The sequence below is a fragment of the Hyperoodon ampullatus genome (assembly GCF_949752795.1).
Source record: "Hyperoodon ampullatus genome assembly, chromosome: 1".
NCBI classification, from domain to species: domain Eukaryota; kingdom Metazoa; phylum Chordata; class Mammalia; order Artiodactyla; family Ziphiidae; genus Hyperoodon; species Hyperoodon ampullatus.
Window position 1 is genome coordinate 198335734 of NC_136914.1, and position 21641 is coordinate 198357374.

Consider the following 21641-nt stretch of genomic DNA (forward strand, 5'->3'; position numbering starts at 1 on the left):
TAGAGGTAGGTGCATGGGTCTGGGGTCAGGGGGACCTGAGTTCAAGTCTCAGCTCTGATCCTTATTGTCTGAGGCCTCAGCAAGTCTGACACTAGACCCACAAGATCTAGGTATTCCCTAAAAATAAAATTTTCAAGACTTTCACAGTCCTATCAATTTGGCAACACCCTACATGTCCCCTGGGGGCTTTATAGTGAGCACAAGTGGATTAAAGGGGCTGAAAGTCACTCCACAGAGAAACTTGTTTGACCTCAAACTTCCCCAAACCTTCTAACCAAGGAAACTTCTTTCTATCATTAATGCCAGAAACACCTCACAGACTTAATATCTCACAGACAAAGCTCCTGAAATTCCTCTCTGGGAAAAGGGGAGTCCAGGGAGTGAGGGATGGCATCTTAAGGCAGTTCTGGCAGGAAGAAGCCCCCTGCCTCACGCTTAGGGTCCTCGGCGGTGGCAAGGACGGTTCGGTTCCGCAGATCTGTTGCCCGGAGTGGACGTGTCACAAAAGCGAGGTCACCTTCCTGCTTCGGGTAATTTCCCTCGGAGGCAAGACTGATCCATTTTTAACAGCTCTTCATTTCAGCAGAGAATGCCCCCTGCCTCTGATGGGGGCTGGGGACCAGGATGGGAAGGGAGGCTTTGTTCTTCTGACCAGTGCTGACAGTTTAATTAAACCCAGCTCGAGACAAGGTCGGTGGGGTCAGGCATTCTTCAACAGGGCTCCAGAAGAAGATCACACCCCCGCCTCTCCAGCCACCGAGGCCCGGTAATGAATTATCCTGGTCCTTACAGCACGGATATAAATAAGGGGGAATCAATGCCCTCGGCTGCCCTTAATCACCCACCCCCACCCCTTCCAGGCCCAGCAGAGACACAAAAGGTCAATCTTGTCAGGGCACATATTGGTTTCAAGGCTAAAAAGAAACCCAGAGGAACTGGGTTTCCAGAAGCGGCTTCTGGACTAGGAAGGGAATGCAACCAGCAAGAGGCGGGACTGCAAGGCAGCGGGAGAGACTCCTCCCCAAATCTGGGAGGACAGAGCACAGGCGGCTGACACTCACGGTGCTCCCCACCCCAATGTGGATGAAGCCTCGGTTTTGTGCTGCTATAAGAGAAGGAGGCAGGTTCAAATTTGTCCCTCTAACCCTAACCACAACCCCTATGTGCATCTGCAAAACAACATCTCCACACCCTCTCATGGGTGGCTATCAGGTGATGAAGCTGATCTTCAACCCAGGTCACCTGCCACCAGGATATAACCACCCCAGGCAGGAGATACGGATCCAGCCAATCAATCATTCCCCCACCACCACCACCCGCCCACTCCAAACTGTTGGTAGCTCAGAGGATACAGACTGCTTTCAAAGTGCACTAGTGATAAACCCTCACCTCCTGCAGAGACAGCGCCCCCCTAGCCGTCTTACACAGCTGTCAAGTGTTCTCAGCACCGACCACAGTGCCTGGCTCACAGGAGGGCCTCTGTAAATGTTGGGCGAGTGGGTGCGTGGGTGAACGGGCAGGCAGATATGGAAGGTGAGAGGGGAGTTGGACGTGGTGAGGGGAGGAGAAGGGAGGGTGGGTGAGGCATGGGGGGATAGATGGGTGTATGGTAGGTTTATGGGTATGTTGGTAGATGCCTAAGTAGAGGGTGAATGGGTGGGCTTGGTGGGCAAATGAGTAAAAGACTGGAGGGGCAGGCAGATGCATAGGTGGGTAGGAGGGTGTTAGATGGGAGGACCAATGGCAGGAGATGGAGGATGGAGGGATGGGCGAATTGATTGATGGGTTGGTAGATGGGTAAATGGGAGCACAGATGAGAGGGAGGCTGGCTGGGTGGTGGGTAGATGATAGGTAGATGGGTGTAGGGTGCACGGCTGGGAGGGGGTAGATGATATGGAAGGATGAGCTTTAGCATCAGACAGACCAGGGTTCAAATTCACCTCAACCCCTTGAGCAGGTCACAAATCCTCTGAGCTTGAATTTCTTCATCTGTAAAAGGGAAAATTCACTGATTTCCTGAGCATCTATTATGTGCTACGGAGCTTACACCTGACCTGAGAGGGAGTTACACCTCTCTTGAATCCCCACGAAAGGCTGTGAGGCAGACATTATTATCTTCATCTGATAGAAGAACAAACGGGCTCAACGGGGTTCAAGGAAGTGGCCCAACATCATTTATCTAGTGTTCACTTTAACTCAGACAACAGAGGTTTTCCAGTGCATATAAAAACTGCGAGGTCTCCTACCATAAAAATATTATACTCTTTTTATCCAACACCTGGGAAATATAAAAAAGAAAAAGCCACCCAGAGATAACCCCTGTTGGCATTTTGTAGTCATTTCCCTGTGCATGCTTTAGAGTGATTTGTTTAGTGACCATATTGTCAAAACAATTTTGCATCCTGGCTTTGGTATCACAAACATTTATCTGTGTTACTTTAAGTCTTTCATAAATGCCATTTTTGATGATGATATAAATATTACGTCAAGTGTATACACCAAAATTTACTTAACCATTCCCCCAAGATTGGACATTTCAGTTCTATATAGTTTTCAATATTCTATATTTCAACATTCTAAATTACGCTGCGGTGAACATGTTTGTGGTCATATTTTATTGACTTTAGGGTCAATCCCCAAATGTGAGATTTCTAGGTCAAGGTTTAAGCCCATTTTCAGGCTTCTTATGGTCCCTTGAAGGCCTGGTGTCTAACTCCAACCCTATTACCAAACTGCTCTGTGGTCCAGGCCAAATCGCCTCTCTAGGCCGCAGGTCCCAAACGTGGAAAGAAATGGACTAACCCAACACGTGGAGAAACATTGGTGAGGAATAACCAGCAAGAGGATTTCAACTACCGAAGCTACACAGACAAAATCAGTTGAAACGTGGGCCACACCACCTGATATGCTTTGTGACCACACCTTACCCTGCACATTTGGTCTCTCTCAAACTTGTTTTCATGCTGATTTAACATACGGCCTCTGGTGAAAAAAAAAAAAAAAAAAAAAAAAAAAAAATCCATGATTTGCTCCAGGTGGAAAGTATTAGTAATGGACCCCTCAAAGCAGAAGAAAGGTCAACAGATGAGAAGTCAGAAACGCCAAGCCCTGCATCCTCTCTTACCCTCCTCCTGAGGGTAGACCCCAGAGTGTGACTGCACCAGGAGGTCCCATAGCTGCCAGCACAGCTCCTTGGCCCAGGAGTGAACTCCTGACCAAGCATGGGCCAACCAGAATCCTTTCCCAGAAATCTGGGCTGGGACTGGAGACTCGAGGAGATCTGAGCTCCAAGGTCACAGGAAGTAGGAGGGGAGTGAGCACGGTGGCCAACCAAAGTCATGGTGGAACTGAGATGTTGCTGGTAAACCCAAGACACTGGTTTGCAGGGAGGAAAGGGACAACAATCAGAAAGAACTAGAAACATCCCTCACACTCTTGGTCCCAGCTGTGCCTCACTTCCTGTCATGGGAGCCCGTGAGTCTGCTGCTTGTGCCTTTACACTACTCAGCCCACCCCAACCCACCAGCCTGCAGGGGTCCTGTTTCTGGAACCAGGAGTGCCCGAGTGCTCCTCAGCCAGACCACTTGGAGAGTTAGGAGAGATGTTTTGGAATGCCAGATGCTCAGGTCAATGGATTGGGGGTGGAGGAAAGGTAAAGAATATTAACGGGGCTTCCCTGGTGGCGCAGTGGTTGAGAGTCCGCCTGCCAATGCAGGGGACATGGGTTCGTGCCCCGGTCCAGGAGGATCCCACAGGCCGCGGAGCGGCTGGGCCCATGAGCCATGGCCGCTGAGCCTGCGCGTCCAGAGCCTGTGCTCCGCAACAGGAGAGGCCACAACAGTGAGAGGCCCGCATACCGCAAAAAAAAAAAAAAAAAGAATATTAGCAAATAAGTCTTTAAGCACTCGCTCCTGTACCCTTCCCTATAACCATCACCAAGGTGAAAAATTCAGGGCCCAGACAACAGGGACAAACAACCAGATCAATAAAAAGGTTTATTTAATCATTTCCCCCCAAAATGTGCCCTTTTTGAGATGACCTGAACTGGAGAGGCATCAGGAAGTACTGCCCCTGGTCATGAATTCAAGTTCTAGGCTGATATAAGTGGGGCATGCTGCACAGGAGTCCTCCCCAAAGTCCCATCAGCTTGCACTCCTATGCTTAGAGGTGGGCTTAAGAAATAACAAGAGGAAACAAAAAGACAACCTACAGACTGGGAGAAAATATTTGCAAACGATGCTACTGAAAGAGATTAATTTCCAAAATATACAAACAGTTCATACAACTTAATATCAAAAAAACAAAACACCCGATCAAAAAATGGGCAGAAGACCTAAACAGACATTTCTCCAAAGAAGACATACAGATGGCCAACAGGCACATGAAAAGATGCTCAATATTGCTAATATTAGAGAAATGCAAATCAAAACTACAACGAAGTATCACTTCACACCAGTTAGAACAGCCGTCATTAAAAAGTCTACAAATAGGGGCTTCCCTGGTGGCGCAGTGGTTGAGAGTCTGCCTGCCGATGCAGGGGACACGGGTTCGTGCCCCAGTCCGGGAAGATCCCACATGCCGCGGAGCGGCTGGGCCCATGAGCCATGGCCGCTGAGCCTGCACGTCCAGAGGCTGTGCTCCGCAACGGGAGAGGCCACAACAGTGAGAGGTCCGCGTACGGCAAAAAAAAAAAAAAAAAAAAAGTACTGTATATGGTTGTTCTAGGTACTTACAGAAAGCAAAGCAGAGAAATCATAATTAGAAAGCAGATTTAGGGCTCAAAGTTAAGAAAATGTTTCTAATATGCAGATCTGTCCAACAATGGAATTGGTTGCCCAAGGAGGTGGTGAACTCCCCATCACTAGAAGTAGCCAAGCAAAGATTAAAAGACCATACATACCCTAAGGAGCTGCAGAAGAGAGTCCTCAGGTAATCTATAAGGTCCTGTCCTACCCAAGATCCCACAAAATGAAATGTACAGGAGAACAATTACAGACATATCTCGTAAATCATGGAGCAGCAGAATTGGCCACTCCCTTTTAAACTTGAAAGAAGTACATTTACAGCAAATACAAGTATGACTTTATGCCATGGTTAATAAGCTCACAGACCTCATTACTCTGAGCTGAAAACAGAAACAGATCCAAGAAGGGCTTATGTGAATGAATATTCCACCCAAGGCAGGTTATCAAAGGCAGCGAGAGATGCATGAGTACGGTCCTCCCCGTAAAGTCTGCCATCATGGCTGACAAGCTTGCCCACCCCGAGGACATTCCCATACCACACTGTCAGGGGCAGCACACAGAATTGGATAGACTGCCAATTCTGTCAAGTGTTTGCCATGAAGAAAGGCCCCGCAAAACACCTTCCCACAATAAGCCGGCCTTTGATGCCCTGAACGATGCCTGCCAGGTGAGGAGCACAGGGGTCACGGTCATGGGAGAGTCCAGGCCCCACTGACCACACACTGCCCCCTCAACCGGGTGAGGGATAAGACCACAGAGAGAGCTTTCTCCCATGAAGCGTCACTCACAGCCTCGACAGAGCCTGGTTATTCTGGAACAGCAGTTCTGGTAATGCGTACAGCTGGTTCCGGTTGAGTCGTCTGAAAAAGAGAAGAGAGGAGGAGTTGGAGCTGGCGGAGCTGTCCGGGAAATCCAAGGGGCTTTTCAGAAAGCACTGGATTCAGAGTCAGAGGGCCCAGGGCTCAAATCCTAACATGTCACTGTGTAACCCCAGAGAATCCCCTTCTCTGAGCCTCCGTTTCTTCATCTATAAAGTGGGAATTCCGCCATCCAACCCTCGGGGAGGACAAGAATAGAACATCTCTGAAAGCCCCTCAACCAAGGACCTGACGTGTGGGGGCAGTCAGTAAACAGAGCCCCCTTCCTTCCGTTACGCCCTCCCATACCCATCATCATCATCACTTTACATTTGCAAGGTCCCGTGTAATTAATCCGCACTGATTCAAATATTATCTCAGTTTGTGAGCTGGATACCTGACTACCCTTGAAAAGTGAGATACACCCTAATGGGATAGGACTGGCCACGGGGTTCTGATTCTTTATTGCTTTCATCCACATTTGGCTCAGTGGTGACTCAACTTTTTTATTGTCTGCTTTAGGTCTTTTTTCAGAATGAAAATACCTTTATTGATTTTTTTATTTATGAAAATGCATGCTTAATATTTTTAAAAGCCTCAAATAATAGAAGAAAAAGCATTCGGCCACCTGCATTTTCCTCACACAATTTGTGGATGTCTTTCTATGCCAAACAACAGAGGATGACACTTTTAATCATTTTATTTTTAGTAGGTCCATCACTTTTTTTATTTTTTTTTTATTGGAGTATAATTGCTTTACAATGTTGCGTTAGCTTCTGCGGTACAATGAAGTGAATCAGCTATATGTATACCTGTATCTCCTCCCTCTTGGACCTCACTGCCCCCCATCCCACCCCTCTAGGTCGTCACAGAGCACTGAGCTGAGCTCCCTGTGCTATACCACAGGTTCCCACTAGCTATCTATTTCACACCTGATGGTGTATTTATGTCAAACCTAATCTCCCAATTCATGCCACCCCCCCAGTTCCTCTATTGGGGGACAGACAACTATTCAGTATTATAGACACAGGCAGGAGTGAGAAGTCTGGTTCTGGAATGTGGCCTGAAAAGATGACGCAGAAAGGACTCAGACTTGTCCCAGGAAGGCAGTGAAGTTTAACCAGACTCATCTTGCCACCTTAGGCAACCAATTCTCTGACACTGAAGTGAAGCACTCCAGCCCAACTGGGGTGAGGGGCAGTGACACCTATAAAGTATGGAACCTTGGTAATCACACTGTGTCTAGGGACCACCTGCAGGGACATCACCAGGGAGGTGGTAAGAGCTGCACTATCCCAGGCTACCCCAGAGCTGCTGACTCAGGATCTGCATCTCAACCAGGTCCCCAAGTGATCTGGGCGCATGTCAAGGTTGGAGAAGCACTAGTGTAAAATGCAGCCCCTGCCCTCCAGTCTACCGTATACATTTTTTTTTAATTTTTATTTATTTTATTTTTGGCTGTGTTGGGTCTTCATTGCTGTGCGTGGGCTTTTCTGTCGTTACGGCGAGCGGGGGCTACTCTTCGTTGTGGTGCGCGGGCTTCTCATTGCAGTGGCTTCTCTTATTGTGGAGCACGGGCTCTAAGCACCAGGCTTCAGTAGTTGTGACACATGGGCTCAGTAGTTGTGGTGCACGGGCTTAGTTGCTCCACGGCACATGGGATCTTCCTGGACCAGGGCTCGAACCCGTGTCCCCTGCACTGGCAGGCAGATTCTTAACCACTGCGCCACCAGGGAAGTCCCTCTGGTCCACTCTTGTGTCACAGAGCCCACCACAGTGTCTGGCACCTAGTGGGCGTGCAACACATTTATTTGCCAAATGAATACATGACATTAGCTGAGCTCAGCTAGAGGCACAGAGAGGTTTGGGTAAAGCTTTGGGGGGTCTAAGAAGATGCCCCCACATATGGGGGCTGTCAGAGGGCTATCTTTTTTTTTTAAATAAGCTGATCTTTAGATATGTAACCAATTTTCTTTCTTTTTTAAAAATATTTTATTTATTTATTTATTTGCTTACTTATTTTGGCTGTGCCGGGTCTTAATTGCAGCATGCGGGATCTTTAGTTGCAACATTCGGACTCCTCAGCTGTGGCATGCAAACTCTTAGTTGCAGCATGCATGCGGGATCTAGTTCCCCGACCAGGGATTGAACCTAGGCCACCTGCATTGGGAGCGTGGAGTCTTACCCACTGGGCCACCAGGGAAGTCACCATCAGAGGGCTATCTTTGATGAGAAGGTGAGTTTTTGAAAGTAAAACTGGCAAAGTAGATTGGGAGCAGATCCTGTCTGGCCTTGAGGGCCAGGCTAAGGGGTCTGAATTTTTTTTTTAACTTTATTCTATAAATTTATTTATTTATTTATGGCTGCGTTGGGTCTTCGTTGCTGTGCACAGGCTTTCTCTAGTTGTGGTGAATGGGGCTACTCTTTGCTGCAGTGTGTAGGCTTCTCATTGCGGTGGCTTCTCTTGCTGTGGAGCACAGGCTCTAGGCACACGGGCTTCAGTAGTTGTGGCACACAGACTCAGTAGTTGTGGCACACGGGCTTAGTTGCTCTGCGGCATGTGGGATCTTCCCGGACCAGGGCTCGAACCCATGTCCCCTGCGTTGGCAGGCGGATTCTTAACCACTGTGCCACCAGGGAAGCCCTACCGTATACTTTGAATTTCTCACAACCATCTCCTTTAACAGTTCTAGAGGATGATAAACCAACTGGACAAAAGCTTTCTTTTGCTGGGAAGGAGGAAGAAATATAATTCGATGTGGCCAGTAGTAACTGGTCTGTGGTTACCTCCTAGGAGGTCACTTTTCATCTGATATGTGAGAAAGGTACCATTTTCTAACACGGTACAATTAGGGTTGCAATTTTAGACAAGCTATAAGAAGTTTACTCTAAAGGGCAGGTTCCTAGGGAAACACATCACTGCCTCAGAAAAAAAGGGACCACCGATGTAATCTTAAAGCAACAGGAGTAGACATCAGATCGCTCCAAGTTCCTTAACCTCGTCTAATAAATTAATCCTGTATTTACACTGCCTGGAAATCATTGGGTTTTGTTTTGTTTTGTTTTCCCCCAAGACCTTCTCATTTTTCTGGCTTTAATTTCTGAAAAACACTTAAGAGGAGAAGGGACTCAATAGCTAGTTTAAAGTAGAAAATCAAAGGAGGGACCCAGCGTGGTGAGGGACCTACAGGAAGCTAAGAATAACAATAGTAGTGAGTCTCAACTAGCCTTACCTTACTCTGTGCCAGGCACCAGAATAAATGCGTTATAGGCATTACCTCACCATCAGAGGGAAAGCAGAATGAAAAGGTGGGTTTCTCTCGAGTACGAAGCATCACGGTCATGCACATACCCTCCCGTCTCCTCCCAGAAACAACCCCAGGGGGGACGGTTTGACCACCACCATCTCACCACGTGGCTGGGCTCTCAGTTCTGAGAATACGTTTGTAGACTTCGTTGAGCTGTCTCTTTGATAGCTGAGGGGACTGGGATGCCCAGAGGTGAGTGGCTCACCCAAGTCACCACCGAGTGGGAGAGGTGGGTTCTGAAGCCTGCCTTTCCCCGGCTCCCACCTTGGCAGCCTCCACGTTACACGGTCACCCTCAGCCGGCCCAGGGTGACCGAGCGCCCTGCCCCCCAACATCAGACAACCGATGCCTGTGACCCACCAATCCTCACGGCCGGCAGCACCGCACACTTCTGCTTCTGCCCTCCAGTCTGTAACTGCGCACAAGAACCAATCATGTCTGTTCCCAAGCTGTTTATGCCAGAGGTACTTATAATTATATAATTGAACTGACGATTACCTAAATGAACGACATATCAATACTAGCGTGAAAAGAGAGAGTCATCTCTACAAAAACTGGTTGAATGCCTTGGTAAGAGTCATTAAAAGGAAAGCTGTTAATTAAAGAGTTGTTGAATGAAGTAAAAGACTGGGCGGCAGGGGGCGAGCAGAGGAGTCATAAAAGAAGTTCAGAATTCTCCTGCCAGATTGCTTCCAAGGGCCTTCTAAGAATCTCACTCCACCTTAAAGAAACCAAAACCTGGGCTTCCCTGGTGGCGCAGTGGTTGAGAGTCCGCCTGCCGATGCAGGGGACACGGGTTCGTGCCCCGGTCCGGGAAGATCCCACATGCCGCGGAGCGGCTGGGCCTGTGAGCCATGCATGGCCGCTGAGCCTGTGCGTCCGGAGCCTGTGCTCCGCAACGGGAGAGGCCACAAAAGTGAGAGGCCCGCGTACTGCAAAAAAAAAAAAAAAAAAAAAAAAAAAAAGAAACCAAAACCAAAAATCGTAAGCAGGGTATATGTGTGTGGTTTAGGCGAGGAAAATAATACAGAACTCCAATCAGCATCTCACACTAAAAAGTAAGACCTTGGCAAAAAAAAAAAAAAAAAAAAAAAACGGGGGTGGGGCGGGGAGGGTCAGTAAATGCACATTATATGTTTTAACATAAAATGAAATGTTTAGAGTATGTATGGGTTTTATGACTCCCCACTTTATCCAACTTTTATGATTAACTGATCCACCATTGGTCTCTGACAAGTCAGAGGAGAGGGCCATCCACGGCCAGCACTGGACGTCCCCAGGGACAGAGCAATCACACACCCCAGTAACTGCCCACCACGCAGTTGCTGGTGACCCACCCCGGAAGAAAGGAACTGGAAAAGGACAGAAGGGACAAAGCCTGCAGTGACACGTTATGACTCAAAAAGAAGGACCATGCCCAGCCTTGGGTGGCAGCAGCAGATGTGACATGGGCCACCAGTCATGTCTAGACTCCATCCCACCTTTTCTCCTTCCCCAGGGCATGGCAGCCCCGGAGCTGGAGCCAGAATGGGTTAGGACCGAATCAGCCCCTCATAACCAGGTCACGAACACGTATTTTGTTCTGAGCCTTTTAAAGAAAATTAACACAGGATGAATTATCTGTTCTAGCTTTGGGCTCCTTAGGGCTCCATTTTAGGCCTGGATGAGGAGAAGTTCAACTTGGTTTTTCTCCAGGCAGCAGGAAGGCAACGAGACAACCATATTCTTTCCATTTATTTAATACCTTATTTTCTTTGAAGTAAAAGAGAAAAGTAAGGTATTAGGTTACAGCCATTAAGAGCTCGGGCTCTGGAGGCAAAATGATCCGGGTTCTAATCCCTGTTTCTGCACTTAACCATTTAATAATTATCTCATAAGGCAAGTGCCTTAACTTCTGTGCACCTCGGCTTCTCATCTGTAAGATACCACCGACCACAGTGTTGTTTTAAGGATTAAATGAGATATTGGAGGACAAAGCACTTATCTTGGTGCCTGGCATAGAGTAAGGCAATCAATAATAGCAATAATTATATCATAAACTCACTGGGAAAAAATCCACAAAAAAAGAAAAGCATAAAGAATAAAGTTAACTGTTATCCCACCACTCCAGGTGATGAGAGTTAATAGTCTCAATTATTTTCCTCCTGTATTCTGTACATATACAAGTTGATTTTATTTACACAAATGTAAATGTGTAAATAAAATCCTGCCTTTCATTTATTAAAATCCTGCCTAGTATAAATGTACTTCCTGCCTTTTCCACTTAACGTGATATTGTAGACACATTCCTATGGCCTTAATAGTTCTTCAGAAATGTGATTTTATGTCTTACATCTCCACCAGAATGGGTGTTTCCAATTTTTTTGTTGTATTTAAATAATGTGCAATGAAGATCCTGATATATAAATTTTTAGCCATGTCTCTGATTATTTCCTTAAAATCAGATGGACTTTCTGGTTCAAAAGGCAGGAACTTTAGAACTCTTGACACCTACAGCCAAACCAAAGCAGAAAAATGAGGCCGGTGACCACCATGAATGTGAGTGGCCATCACCCACCTCACCCATACTACATTCATTTTTTTTTTTTTTCATTATTACCAATCTGAAATCTGGCAAAAACTGATCAAGACCTATTTTCAAACTCAAAAGCCCCCTAAGGAAACAGAAATCAACACCTTCAGAAAATCAGAAAACAACACCTTCAATTCTGTGTTGTGGCCTCAAGCACCCAAGACACTGCTCCTAAGGGCTTCCCTGCAGTTGGTCCCCCGGGCACACTCGTGCTTCCTTTAAAGCCACACAAATCAATAACAGTGGTTATGCCTGGAGTATAAGATTATAGGAATAAATTTCACTTCCTCTGCACTGTGTGGATTTTTTGCCATGATGCGTTCTCAGGGAAAAACAACAACGATAGCTGTGTTTAGAATATGCAGTGAGGACTTTGCCGTCATCTCACGATGACGCTGCGACCCCTTCCACGGCTACAGCTGCCCCTGGCCCCATTAGCAGGCGGGAGGCAGGCTGCGCGTGCAGTCCTGCCCCTGAGCACCCCCTCCTGCCACCAGGCTCAGCTTCTCGAGTCCACTCGGCGCCAGTCCCCACCGCCCTCCTGAGCCTGTGCCCACAGATACTCACAGCCGCTCCAGTTCCTTCATGTCGTCGAAAGCCCCACGTTCCACCACTCCAATCTGGTTCTCCATCAGCTGCCTGGGGAAGAAAAGAGACAAGAACAGCTCCGGGACGGTGGACAAGGACTCCTAGAGACAGCTGGCCCAAGGGAGTGAAACAGGAGCAATGCCCGAGACGCACACAGATCCGAACCCTGGCCTGAGCCAACAAAACTTCCTCACAGCTTTGCAAATTCCCGACACAGGCTCTTCAACACATCCAGCTTCAGCAGCAAGATGTGCTTCCGGCCCTACCCCATGCTGACCCTCTGAAGCTGCCTGCATGGCAGAAGGCCACGGGCCACCAGAGCACCAGGCCATCGCTCCAAAGGCATGCTCGGGGAAGCCCACACCCAGGCAGCGGGGGCTGGCTCTGTGCTGCTGGCGCACGTGCCCTTCTCCGGCCCAGAGGGCACGTGTCTGGGGGTGCAGAGCAGGGGAGATCGGCCAGTAGCGGGGGGAGAGGAGCATGAACCGACGGGGCCCAGCCCACACGTGCGGCAAACACACTCTGCGGTTGGCAGACAACACCCCCGCTGCCTGCTCCCCCGCTCCGCCTGGCCACATCTGCTGCCAACTGAACCACCTGGCTCCGGGGGACTCTGCCCCTCCTTACCACCAACGCGCCCTGAAACCCAGAACATCCAGCTGGCAGGGCGGCACTCTTCACCGGCAGATCACTTGCTGCGTGGTAATTTTTGAGCTCATCAAGTATGTCTTTCTCCCGTGTTCTCCCCTCCCTACTCTCAAGCAGGTGGCTTATGTGCTCCCGCAAGGGCCTCAGTTGAAGTTCGGGGCTGGGCAGGGGGCAGAAGCTGCCACCAGACACTTCTCTTCCTCTGCTTTGTTTCCAAAAACGGTGTGCTGTTGAGGAGCTTATGCCGGGTGGCGTGCGGGGAGGTGGGGGCAAGGGTAACACCAGGCAGGAGGGAGGGCTTCCCCAGACTCAGAAGAGATTCCTCAGCCTGAGAAGTGTTCCGAAGTCAGTGGTTCTGGAGATGCAGAGACCCCTTCCCCAGTGACTGACAGTTACAATCCCAGAGAGGATCGACCACAGGGTCACCACCTCCTCCAAAGACCTTCCGAGCTGCGAAGTCCATAGTTCTGAAAGAACTGAGGCCCCAGGACCCCTGCATTACCCTGGGAGTAAGGAATGAGGGACCCTATGACTGTCTGCTAGTGAATTTCCTGCCAGCCAGGTGGGATGTGGGCTCAAAGTCGAAACTGACGCAGAGAAAATTTAAAATGCCCTTCTTCCCTGCACACCTGAGTTTGTGGGAGGAGATAACCTCACATCAGAATGCACGCAGGTAGGGGTGTCTCTGCACCCCAAGATCAACAGAGCAGGAGCGGGTGAAGAGATCCACCCCTTCCCCTTGCTCCTCACTCCTGCCCAGCCTGACAAGGCAGGTGCCATGGATGACTCCTTCGCTGGCTGGTGGCCACCCCGACAATGTCATGCCTGCCACCTCCAATGTCGGCCACTGTTGGGCACCTCAGGGGAGTCACCTCTGTCCTCAACAGCTCCCAGTCACTTCCTCCTCAAGTCAGGGGTCTGTGGCCTTGCTGGGAAGTCTTTCTGGGGCACAAGTTCAGAAGAGCTGCGGAGACTGTTATAGAGTGAATTGGGTCATCCCCCCCGCCCCAAAATTCATACACTGAAGTTCTTACCCCCAATGTGACTGTGTTTGGAGATAAGGTACATAATTAAGGCTAAATGAGGTCATAAGGATGGGGCCCTAATCTGATAGGATTGGTGTCCTTGTAAGAAGAAGAGACACCAGAGATCTCTCTGTGTGCACACACAGAGGAAAGGCCACATGAGGACACAGCGAGAAGGTGGCCCGGAACAGAGGCCTCCCACAAACCAACCCTGATGGCACCTCGATCTTAGACTTCTAGCCTCCAGAACTGTGAGAAAACTAATTTCTGTTGTTTAAGCCATCCAGTCTCTGGTCTTTTGCTACGGCAGCCTGAGCAGACCTGGTCTTCCTTCACCCCAGGAGCCTGCCAATGGACAAGGCAGCCCCATCTTCCCAGGTCCTGCCAGGCAGTGACTACTGGTGCCCACTCCACACCCAATTTTCTCAGCCATATGGGAGACAGTGGCCACTCTGGGTCAGGACTTGGCACACCTCCACCCACCTGCTCACGGCATCCCAAGACTGACCGCGCAGGGGAGGGGCTCAGCTGGCCTACAACCCTATGACCCACAGCCAGGGCTCTGCCGTGAGACCACCGCTGAGGGGAGCGGGCAGGAGAAAGGTTACAAGCGGCAGCAGCACGCCATACTCACAGCACCCGCAGCTGCTTGAGTCCCGCAAAGTCATTCTTGTGGATCCGAGTGATTTTGTTGCCGTTGAGTTCCCTGGGGGAGGAAAGGAGAGAAGGAGATGGTGAGCTGCCCAGGGTGCCCCCAGGCCAGGGCTCCGCTCCGAGCTCCCTCTCCACGTGGCTTAAGTCAACCATCTCACCAACGGGGCTGGGTGCTTCCCAGCCAAGCCCCGGGACCCCCAAGTCTGTGTCGTCCTAACAAGCCGGGACCTCTTTGCAGCAGATGTTCAACCAACAGGAACGCACAGGGCACGGACTCACTGCTGGGAGTGCTGTGGAACCCCAAAACGTAGCTTTTGCCCTGAAAGAGCTCAGTCTCGTTGGAGAGACAAGGCATTCACACAGGAAAGAATTTGGAAACTAGCCAATTAGAGAGGCTCTTCAGGTAGAATCCTTGCTGAGCCTCAGTTTCCTCATCTATAAAATAGGGATAATAACCGTCTACCTCATAGGAGTAACATGAGGCATAAACAAGCAAAGAGCATGGCCTGCACTTAGAAAGGGGCCCCTTGGGGATACCGATGCCATCATCTGGTGGCACTGGTTCCCATAAGCTGTCCAGATTCCAAGCAGGAGAGAGCAGGGAGGGCCATGCCATTTAAGGGGACTGAGGAAGTGGGCCTCCAGCTGAGGTCCAAAAGACAAGGCAGATCCATAGCAAGAGGGATGGAACGGACACTCCAGGGAAGGAGAAAGGCCAGAGTATCTGGAGGGCTGGGAGCCGTGGGAAGCAGGGTTGGGGGAAGGTGGGTCCAAGCCAGAGGGCCTGAGAAAGGAACCAGAGGAAAGAGAGGGAGCCAGTGAGGCCTCCGGCAGGAGCTGCTCTGAGGCCAGTCCTGCAGCGGGGACAGGAAGGCAGGGCCCAGGAAGGGAGGCCAAGCCCTGCAGTGACTCGTCCCCTCACACCACCAGGGCCTCCAGTCCTTGCTCCCTCCCAAGACCACGTGCTCTTCCCTCAGCCCTTCCAGTCATGCCCTGGGCACCTTGGACATGGACCCCACCTCCCGCCCCCTCCCACCCAGCCTCTGCTGGCCACTCCTCTTCACAGGAAGCTGGCCCAGCCTTGGAAAGGCAGGCCACTCCAGGGGTCAGGCACTCCACTCCCCAGAAAGTTCTTCCACTGAGCCACACACAGCAGAATCTCACTCAGGCCCAGCTCCAAACCCAGCTGTCACCTCCACATCTAACCTGGCTTCCTGTGCAGCCCCATGTCCACAGCCACCCTGCCCCCTCCTCTTCCTCACCATCATCGCAGTCCCCCGTACGCTTAGCAATAACTTAACTGTGCTCGCGCGCGCACATCCACACACACAGATACGCACACGCTCTACCTGCAGCCCAGTCTCCTCATTTACCAACTTTGGTCAAAGATTCCAGGTGTTTCCGCCATCCCAACCCAAGTCCAAGCTACTTTGAAAAACAGCAAGTTCCCTTTCCTAACAATGTTTCAGAAGTGTGATGCTCTAGAGCTGCTTCCACTAAGAACAAAATGTTATTGATTGCCACACACTCTGGGAACTGGGCTTTGCATACATCCTTCAAGATGCTGGAAGGTAGTTATCGCGCCCATCTTACAGATGAGGAGAAAGTGTCTCAAAGAGGTCTTCCCGAGGTCACCACCTGGTAAAGCACAGAGCAGGGATCTGGACCCGTAGCCGTCTGATCCTAGGGCCCAGGCTTCTTCCACCAGGACAGGCTCTCTCCCCAAGTTGACAAGCTGATAATTTATCCAACTCATCACTGTCTCTGTCCTTCCCCTGGGCCTGGCTCCTGATCCTTTGGAGCAGCTGGAAAAACTCATTCCCTGTTCCTCAGCTCTTTTCTAACAGGATCTCTCTGAGGGGTCTGAGGCCTCTCCAAGGTAACAGGGCCATGGGTGAGAGCACCAGACTGAGCCCCTTCCTGCCCTAAATGCTGGGAGGATGCCTTCTCCACGTGAGATGGGCTCTTTTCAACGTAAAGGCCTTTTTTGTTGAACGAAATATTCTTCCCCGAAACGGCCACCTCTGAGCCTCTCTTTGCTGCTCCCCCTGCCACACGACCTCACTTCAAACAAGGAGAATATCATCTCAAAGCCCTGAAAACTCACTTCAAACAAGGAGAATGTCATCTCAAAGCCCTGAAGACTGGTTCCCTCCACAAGCAGGCGGTTCCCTCTGGGCTATCCTGCTCAAACTTTCACCCCTGAACCCAAAACCACAAGCAATTTGGGGTGTTTTTATGGGGTTTTTAAAAAAGATTTATTATTTATTTATTTGTTTATTTTATTCATTTTTGGCTGCGTCAGGTCTTAGTTGCGCCGGATCTTCGTTGAGGCAGGCGGGATCTTTCGTTGCACTGCACAAGCTTCTCTCGAGTTGTGGCGTGCGGGTTTTCTCTTCTCTAGTTGTGGCCCACAGGTTGCAGAGCGCATGGGCTCTGTAGTTTGCAGCACGTGGCTCTCTCGTTGAGGTGCGCGAGCTCAGTAGGGGTGGCACGCCAGCTTAGCTGCCCCGCGGCATGTGGGATACTAGTTCCCCAACCGGGGATTGAACCCGCGTCCCCTGCACTGGAAGGCAGATTCTTTACCACTGGACCACCAGGGAAGTCCTGGTTTTATGTTTTTGATTATAATATATGTCAGCATTGATTATAAAAGCAAAAATACTAAGCTTCAATGCACGTCGACAGAGCCATGCTTAGTTAAATTTCAGTACATCTGTGAAACTGAATGCCATACAGCCATTTAAAACAGTACAGATCCCTTTGTACTGACAAGGGAAGATGTCCCTGATACAGCCCCTGGGAAAAGGGTTTCAAGACAGCTTGTATGCCCCTAGCTCACTTATGTAAAAACTCACAGGCATATCAGTAGAGGTATATGCATAGAACGAGTTTGCTGGGAGCTGTTCGCTGCATGTGAATGCCTGTAACCACTGAGTGGTAGGACTTAAGGGGACTTCAGCTTCTTTTTCATACTCTTCTGCATTGTTTGAAATTTTTTAAGAGACATCTATATTTTTAAAGTCAATAAAATAGGCAAGTTATTATGCTGAAAAATACGAGTCATATATGTACATTATTGAATTTTTTCAATTACCTTAAGAATAAAGAAAAATCACACATTAGCTCATCACCCAGAAAGAACCCCTTGTTAATATTCTGGAATATCTTCTCTCAAGCCTGTTACCTTTGGATATAAGTTTTATCGAGTGGAGATAATATGACAAATATTTACTGAAGACTTGCTATTTGCAGAGCATTTTGCAAGGTTCTGAAGATACAAGAGTGAATGAGACATAAATGGTGTGCACTCCTTCTGCAATGTCATTCCCTGCTCGTTCTCCATTTACGATTTTGATTGGCATAAAGGATCCCTTCCATTGGATATATCAAGTTACTGGGCATGCCCTGATTCTCTGTCACTGGAACATCTGAGCTGTTTTGGTATTGTTCAATTATAAATAATACCGCATAAAGCTCGGTGGGCATTTGGGAGGAATACGTTCCTAGAAACAGAATTACTCAGTCAAAGGTCATGAGAAATCTTGCATTTTACAATCATTCACTCACTCCTTCTCATGGCAACCATGGTTCATCAGGCAATTGACTACAATAATTATTCAATTCACAGACGGCAAAACTGAGGCAAAGACAGACGTCAAGACTTGTCTGAACAAGGCAGGGCCCAAATGGAACTCAGGAATCCCTGAGGATGGAATTCCCATAAGGTGGGCAGGGTTGGGTGGGGAGTTCGCAGGGACTTCTGATGATACGCGCATCTACCTGCCTCTCTTCTCACCTTTGGCACCAGGCTCCACTGGGCAGACGCTGGGGCGCATTCCTTAGCCATCAGTGGATTCCAACCCCTCCCCCTCACTTCCTGTACCCCACTCCACCTCCACTCAAGAAAAGACCTGGGACAGGCAGGCACAGGAGGACAATGGTACAGACAGCAGAGCAAACACAGCCCCTCTCTCAGGAGGCCCTGCTGGTGGCTTCCAGGAATGTCGATGGAAGCCCAAGCCCCCCCAGCCCCCAGCCTCCCCCATCAGCTTTGGTCTCTAACCCGGAGCTAAGCTAAGCGCCTCCTCTCAGGGGACAGCCCTCGAGAAGGCAGCCTGTGAGGCAGGGGCAGCTCTCATCGGGTTCGCAGGTCCGGGGCGGCAGCTTAAGGAGTCATTAGCGCCACTTAGGCTGAGAGAATGGCCTCCATGGTCCCCTCCCTCTCCCCTCAGCCGGGCAGCCCACCAGGATCGAGTTTCCAACCTCGAGGTGGCCCGGCCACCTCCCCTCGAACCCTCAGCACAGGCTGCTGGAATGAGGCGAGGAGGTCATTTTTCTCCGGTGCCTGATTCCTCCAACAGGTGGTCCGTGAGTGTCGCCATGGAGACCCCTCCCCAGCAAGCTGCCTGGGAAAACCAGAGAAGCTGCTGTGACCTTCAGACCTGTGCAGCCAGAGCAGGCAAGTGGGGTGGGCCCACTGGGGCAATTCCCGGCCTCGCTTCTCAGGAAGAAGCCAGGATCCAGAGCTACCCTGGGGTCCCTGAGGTTCTTGCCACCAGAGCACACATCCACCACTTCTCTTTATTGGGCACCTCTGTGTGCAGGCTCTGAGCCCAACTCCAAGCATGCTTCATCTCATCTCACCTGCACAGTAGCCTACGAGATGAGTCAAGTTCTCTCCATCTTGCTGGTGAGGAAACTGAGGCAGAGATTGGTGAAGCAATTTGCCCAGTGCCACCCAGCTCATAAGTGGTGGGGCCAGGGCCAAATCCCACCCAGGCCAACGTGAATCCAGGTTCTTTCCCCCTTCATCACGATGCCTCGTGTTGCTGGATTCTGTCAAGCCCACCTCTCACCCTGAGCAATCATGCCTTGGACAGAGCCGAGGAACAACTTAGACAGACATCCTGGGGCCCTATAAGACCGTGTGCTCTGCCCATACAACAATATCAGGGCAGCTCCCCAGCCAGCCGAGCTTGGGCTTTAGAGCCAGACTATCCGGCTTCAAATTCCTACTCTACGATCACTAGCTGTGTGACCCTGGGCACAAAGTTTAACTTCTCTGCGCCTCAGTTTCCCCATTTGTAAAATGAAGATAATGATAATACCCACCTCTTAGAGATGTGGGGAGGTTTAAGTGACTTAACTATTTCTAAAGCACCAAGAGCAGTGCCTGGCATACATAAATGCTCTCTATATCAATATTGCCTGCTGCAATTATTTTTACTACTACTGTTGTTGTTGTTGTTTTGTTTCCCTCAAGGACCATAGCACCACTAGAAGGGTGGTGTCCCAGGCTCAGCTCAGGCTGCTGCTGGGCTGGCTTTGCCACGCTGAGCAGGGAGGAGCTGGCTGCTCCTGCCCTGCAGGCCCCAGGATGCTGAGGCCCAGGGAAGATGCCCTGAGATGATTCTCTCTCTTCCAAAAGTGATGACTCTGCATCCATCCTTCTCCCCAGGAGGAAATACACTCCAGTGGCAAATGGCCCTGACTCCCATCCGTTCCTATGTGGTCCTAACCTGAAAGAAAAAACCTCGGTGGTGAAAGATTTGGGAGAAAATCCTCTGAAGCAAAATTACTGAGGAAAAAACAAAAACACACCAGGATTTCTCGAATCCTCTCAGGAAACAAGAATCTGATCCCCAGCATCTGGGTGTTTGTGATAAACTGAAAGAAACCACTGGATTTCCTAAAGCTGTAGGAATAAACACCCTGGGCCCCTCTTGGGGTGCTCCGAGGGCTCCACGCACTCCACAAGCATTTCTCACGGTTGGGTGGGAGGGCAGCCGCTCCTGGTGCTGGTTCCTCCCCAAGGGCCCAAACCTGCAATGATGATGGGGAGGCTCAGCTCCCCTCTAAATTCCCTTCCTGCCAGGTCTCCAAAAAATAAACACGCACACTCTGACTGTGAATGAGACTGGCCTCTGGGCTGGGGAACTGTATTCCTCAGCGCTGTCCTTTGAAATCTTACCCTGGCCAAATCCACAGCACTCAGTGTCTGCAAAGTCAGACAGGAGAACCAAGGGAATGAAGAATGTCCCTAGCCAGCTGCCGCCCGACAGAGGTAGAGGGGCCCACACCCCAACCTGCAGGTGGACTGGCTGCATGGAGGGTCCAGAGCCACCTAACCAGGCTCCCCACCTTCCCTCTGGCTCCCCTCCAATCTGTTCTCCAGGCCACAGCCAGAGTGATCTTTTCAAGATGCAAATCTGATCATGTCACTCCCCACTTAAGCCCTTCAATGAATCCCCATCACTCTTGGAATCAAGAGAAACTCCCCTTAACACCACACAAACCCCAGGTGGCCTGCCCCACTCTCCCTGTTCTGATTTGCTCCCTCTGGTGGCAGGGCCTTTGAACTTGCCATCCCCTCTGTCTGCACTGCTCCCTCCTTCCACTTTGCCTAACTCACTCCAACTGTTCCTTCCAATTGGTCCAACCTCCCTATCACAGGCCCACAGGGCACTCTAACCCTCTCCTCTGCAGCACAAATCAGGGGCAATTTTATATGGATTTGGGACCTTCCTTGACTGATATCTCTACCCCTCCCCATGTATAAGCCCCTCGAGGACACGGACTGTGCCAGTTTTTTTTCATTATTGTATCTCCAGGGCCTAACGTAGTACATGGCACCTGTTACCTGATAGATGTTTTAGTAAGTATTTCTTGAAGGCAAGAATAAATTTGCATATTCAAGCTGACATATTCTAAATAGCACTGGGTTGGGTGGGTTTTCCAAGTTTCCCTGCTCCCTGACTCAAAAAAAAAAAAAAACCACACTAATTAAGAAATGCTCTCCCCAAATGGACATCAGCCAAGGAAAGCTTCACACAGAGAGGACGCTGCTGTTTTACCAACAACCATTCCATAGCCCACAGGTTAAAAGACTGATTTTTCCTCAGTTCCCTTGTTAGGAAAATACCAGCCCCCAGGGCTTCAGCCACTCTGCTCCTCCACTTTCAACACCAGCTCTTCTGCCGCAGGGCCTTTGCCAGTGCTGGCTGGGCTCTGATCCAGAGCCCACAGAGTAACCCACAGCTGGCTTACTCCCAACATCCTTCAGGACTCAATTTAAATGTCCCCTCCTCTAAACCACCCTCCCCACAGGTGTTCACTCAGCTCCTCCTCCAGAGCTGGCATTTCGATTTGTGCATTTAATATGAGGTCCTTTGGGGACTTCCCTGGTGGCGCAGTGGTTAAGAATCCGCCTGCCAATGCAGGGCACACGGGTTCGAGCCCTG

At 50.0% G+C, this 21641-nt stretch overlaps 1 protein-coding gene across 1 annotated transcript in view; it reads right to left on the minus strand.

The window, feature by feature from the left end:
* The window catches only part of SLIT1 (slit guidance ligand 1), a gene marked incomplete at its 3' end in the record, with an annotated part of 170247 nt that overhangs the window by 134801 nt on the left and 13805 nt on the right, over positions 1–21641 (minus strand). The window contains exons 2-4 of the mRNA XM_079712349.1: positions 14378–14449; positions 12050–12121; positions 5534–5605 (exon numbers count right to left, since the gene is read on the minus strand). Coding sequence (XP_079568475.1) covers positions 5534–5605; positions 12050–12121; positions 14378–14449 — 216 coding nt within the window. The remainder of the gene's footprint in view (positions 1–5533; positions 5606–12049; positions 12122–14377; positions 14450–21641) is intronic.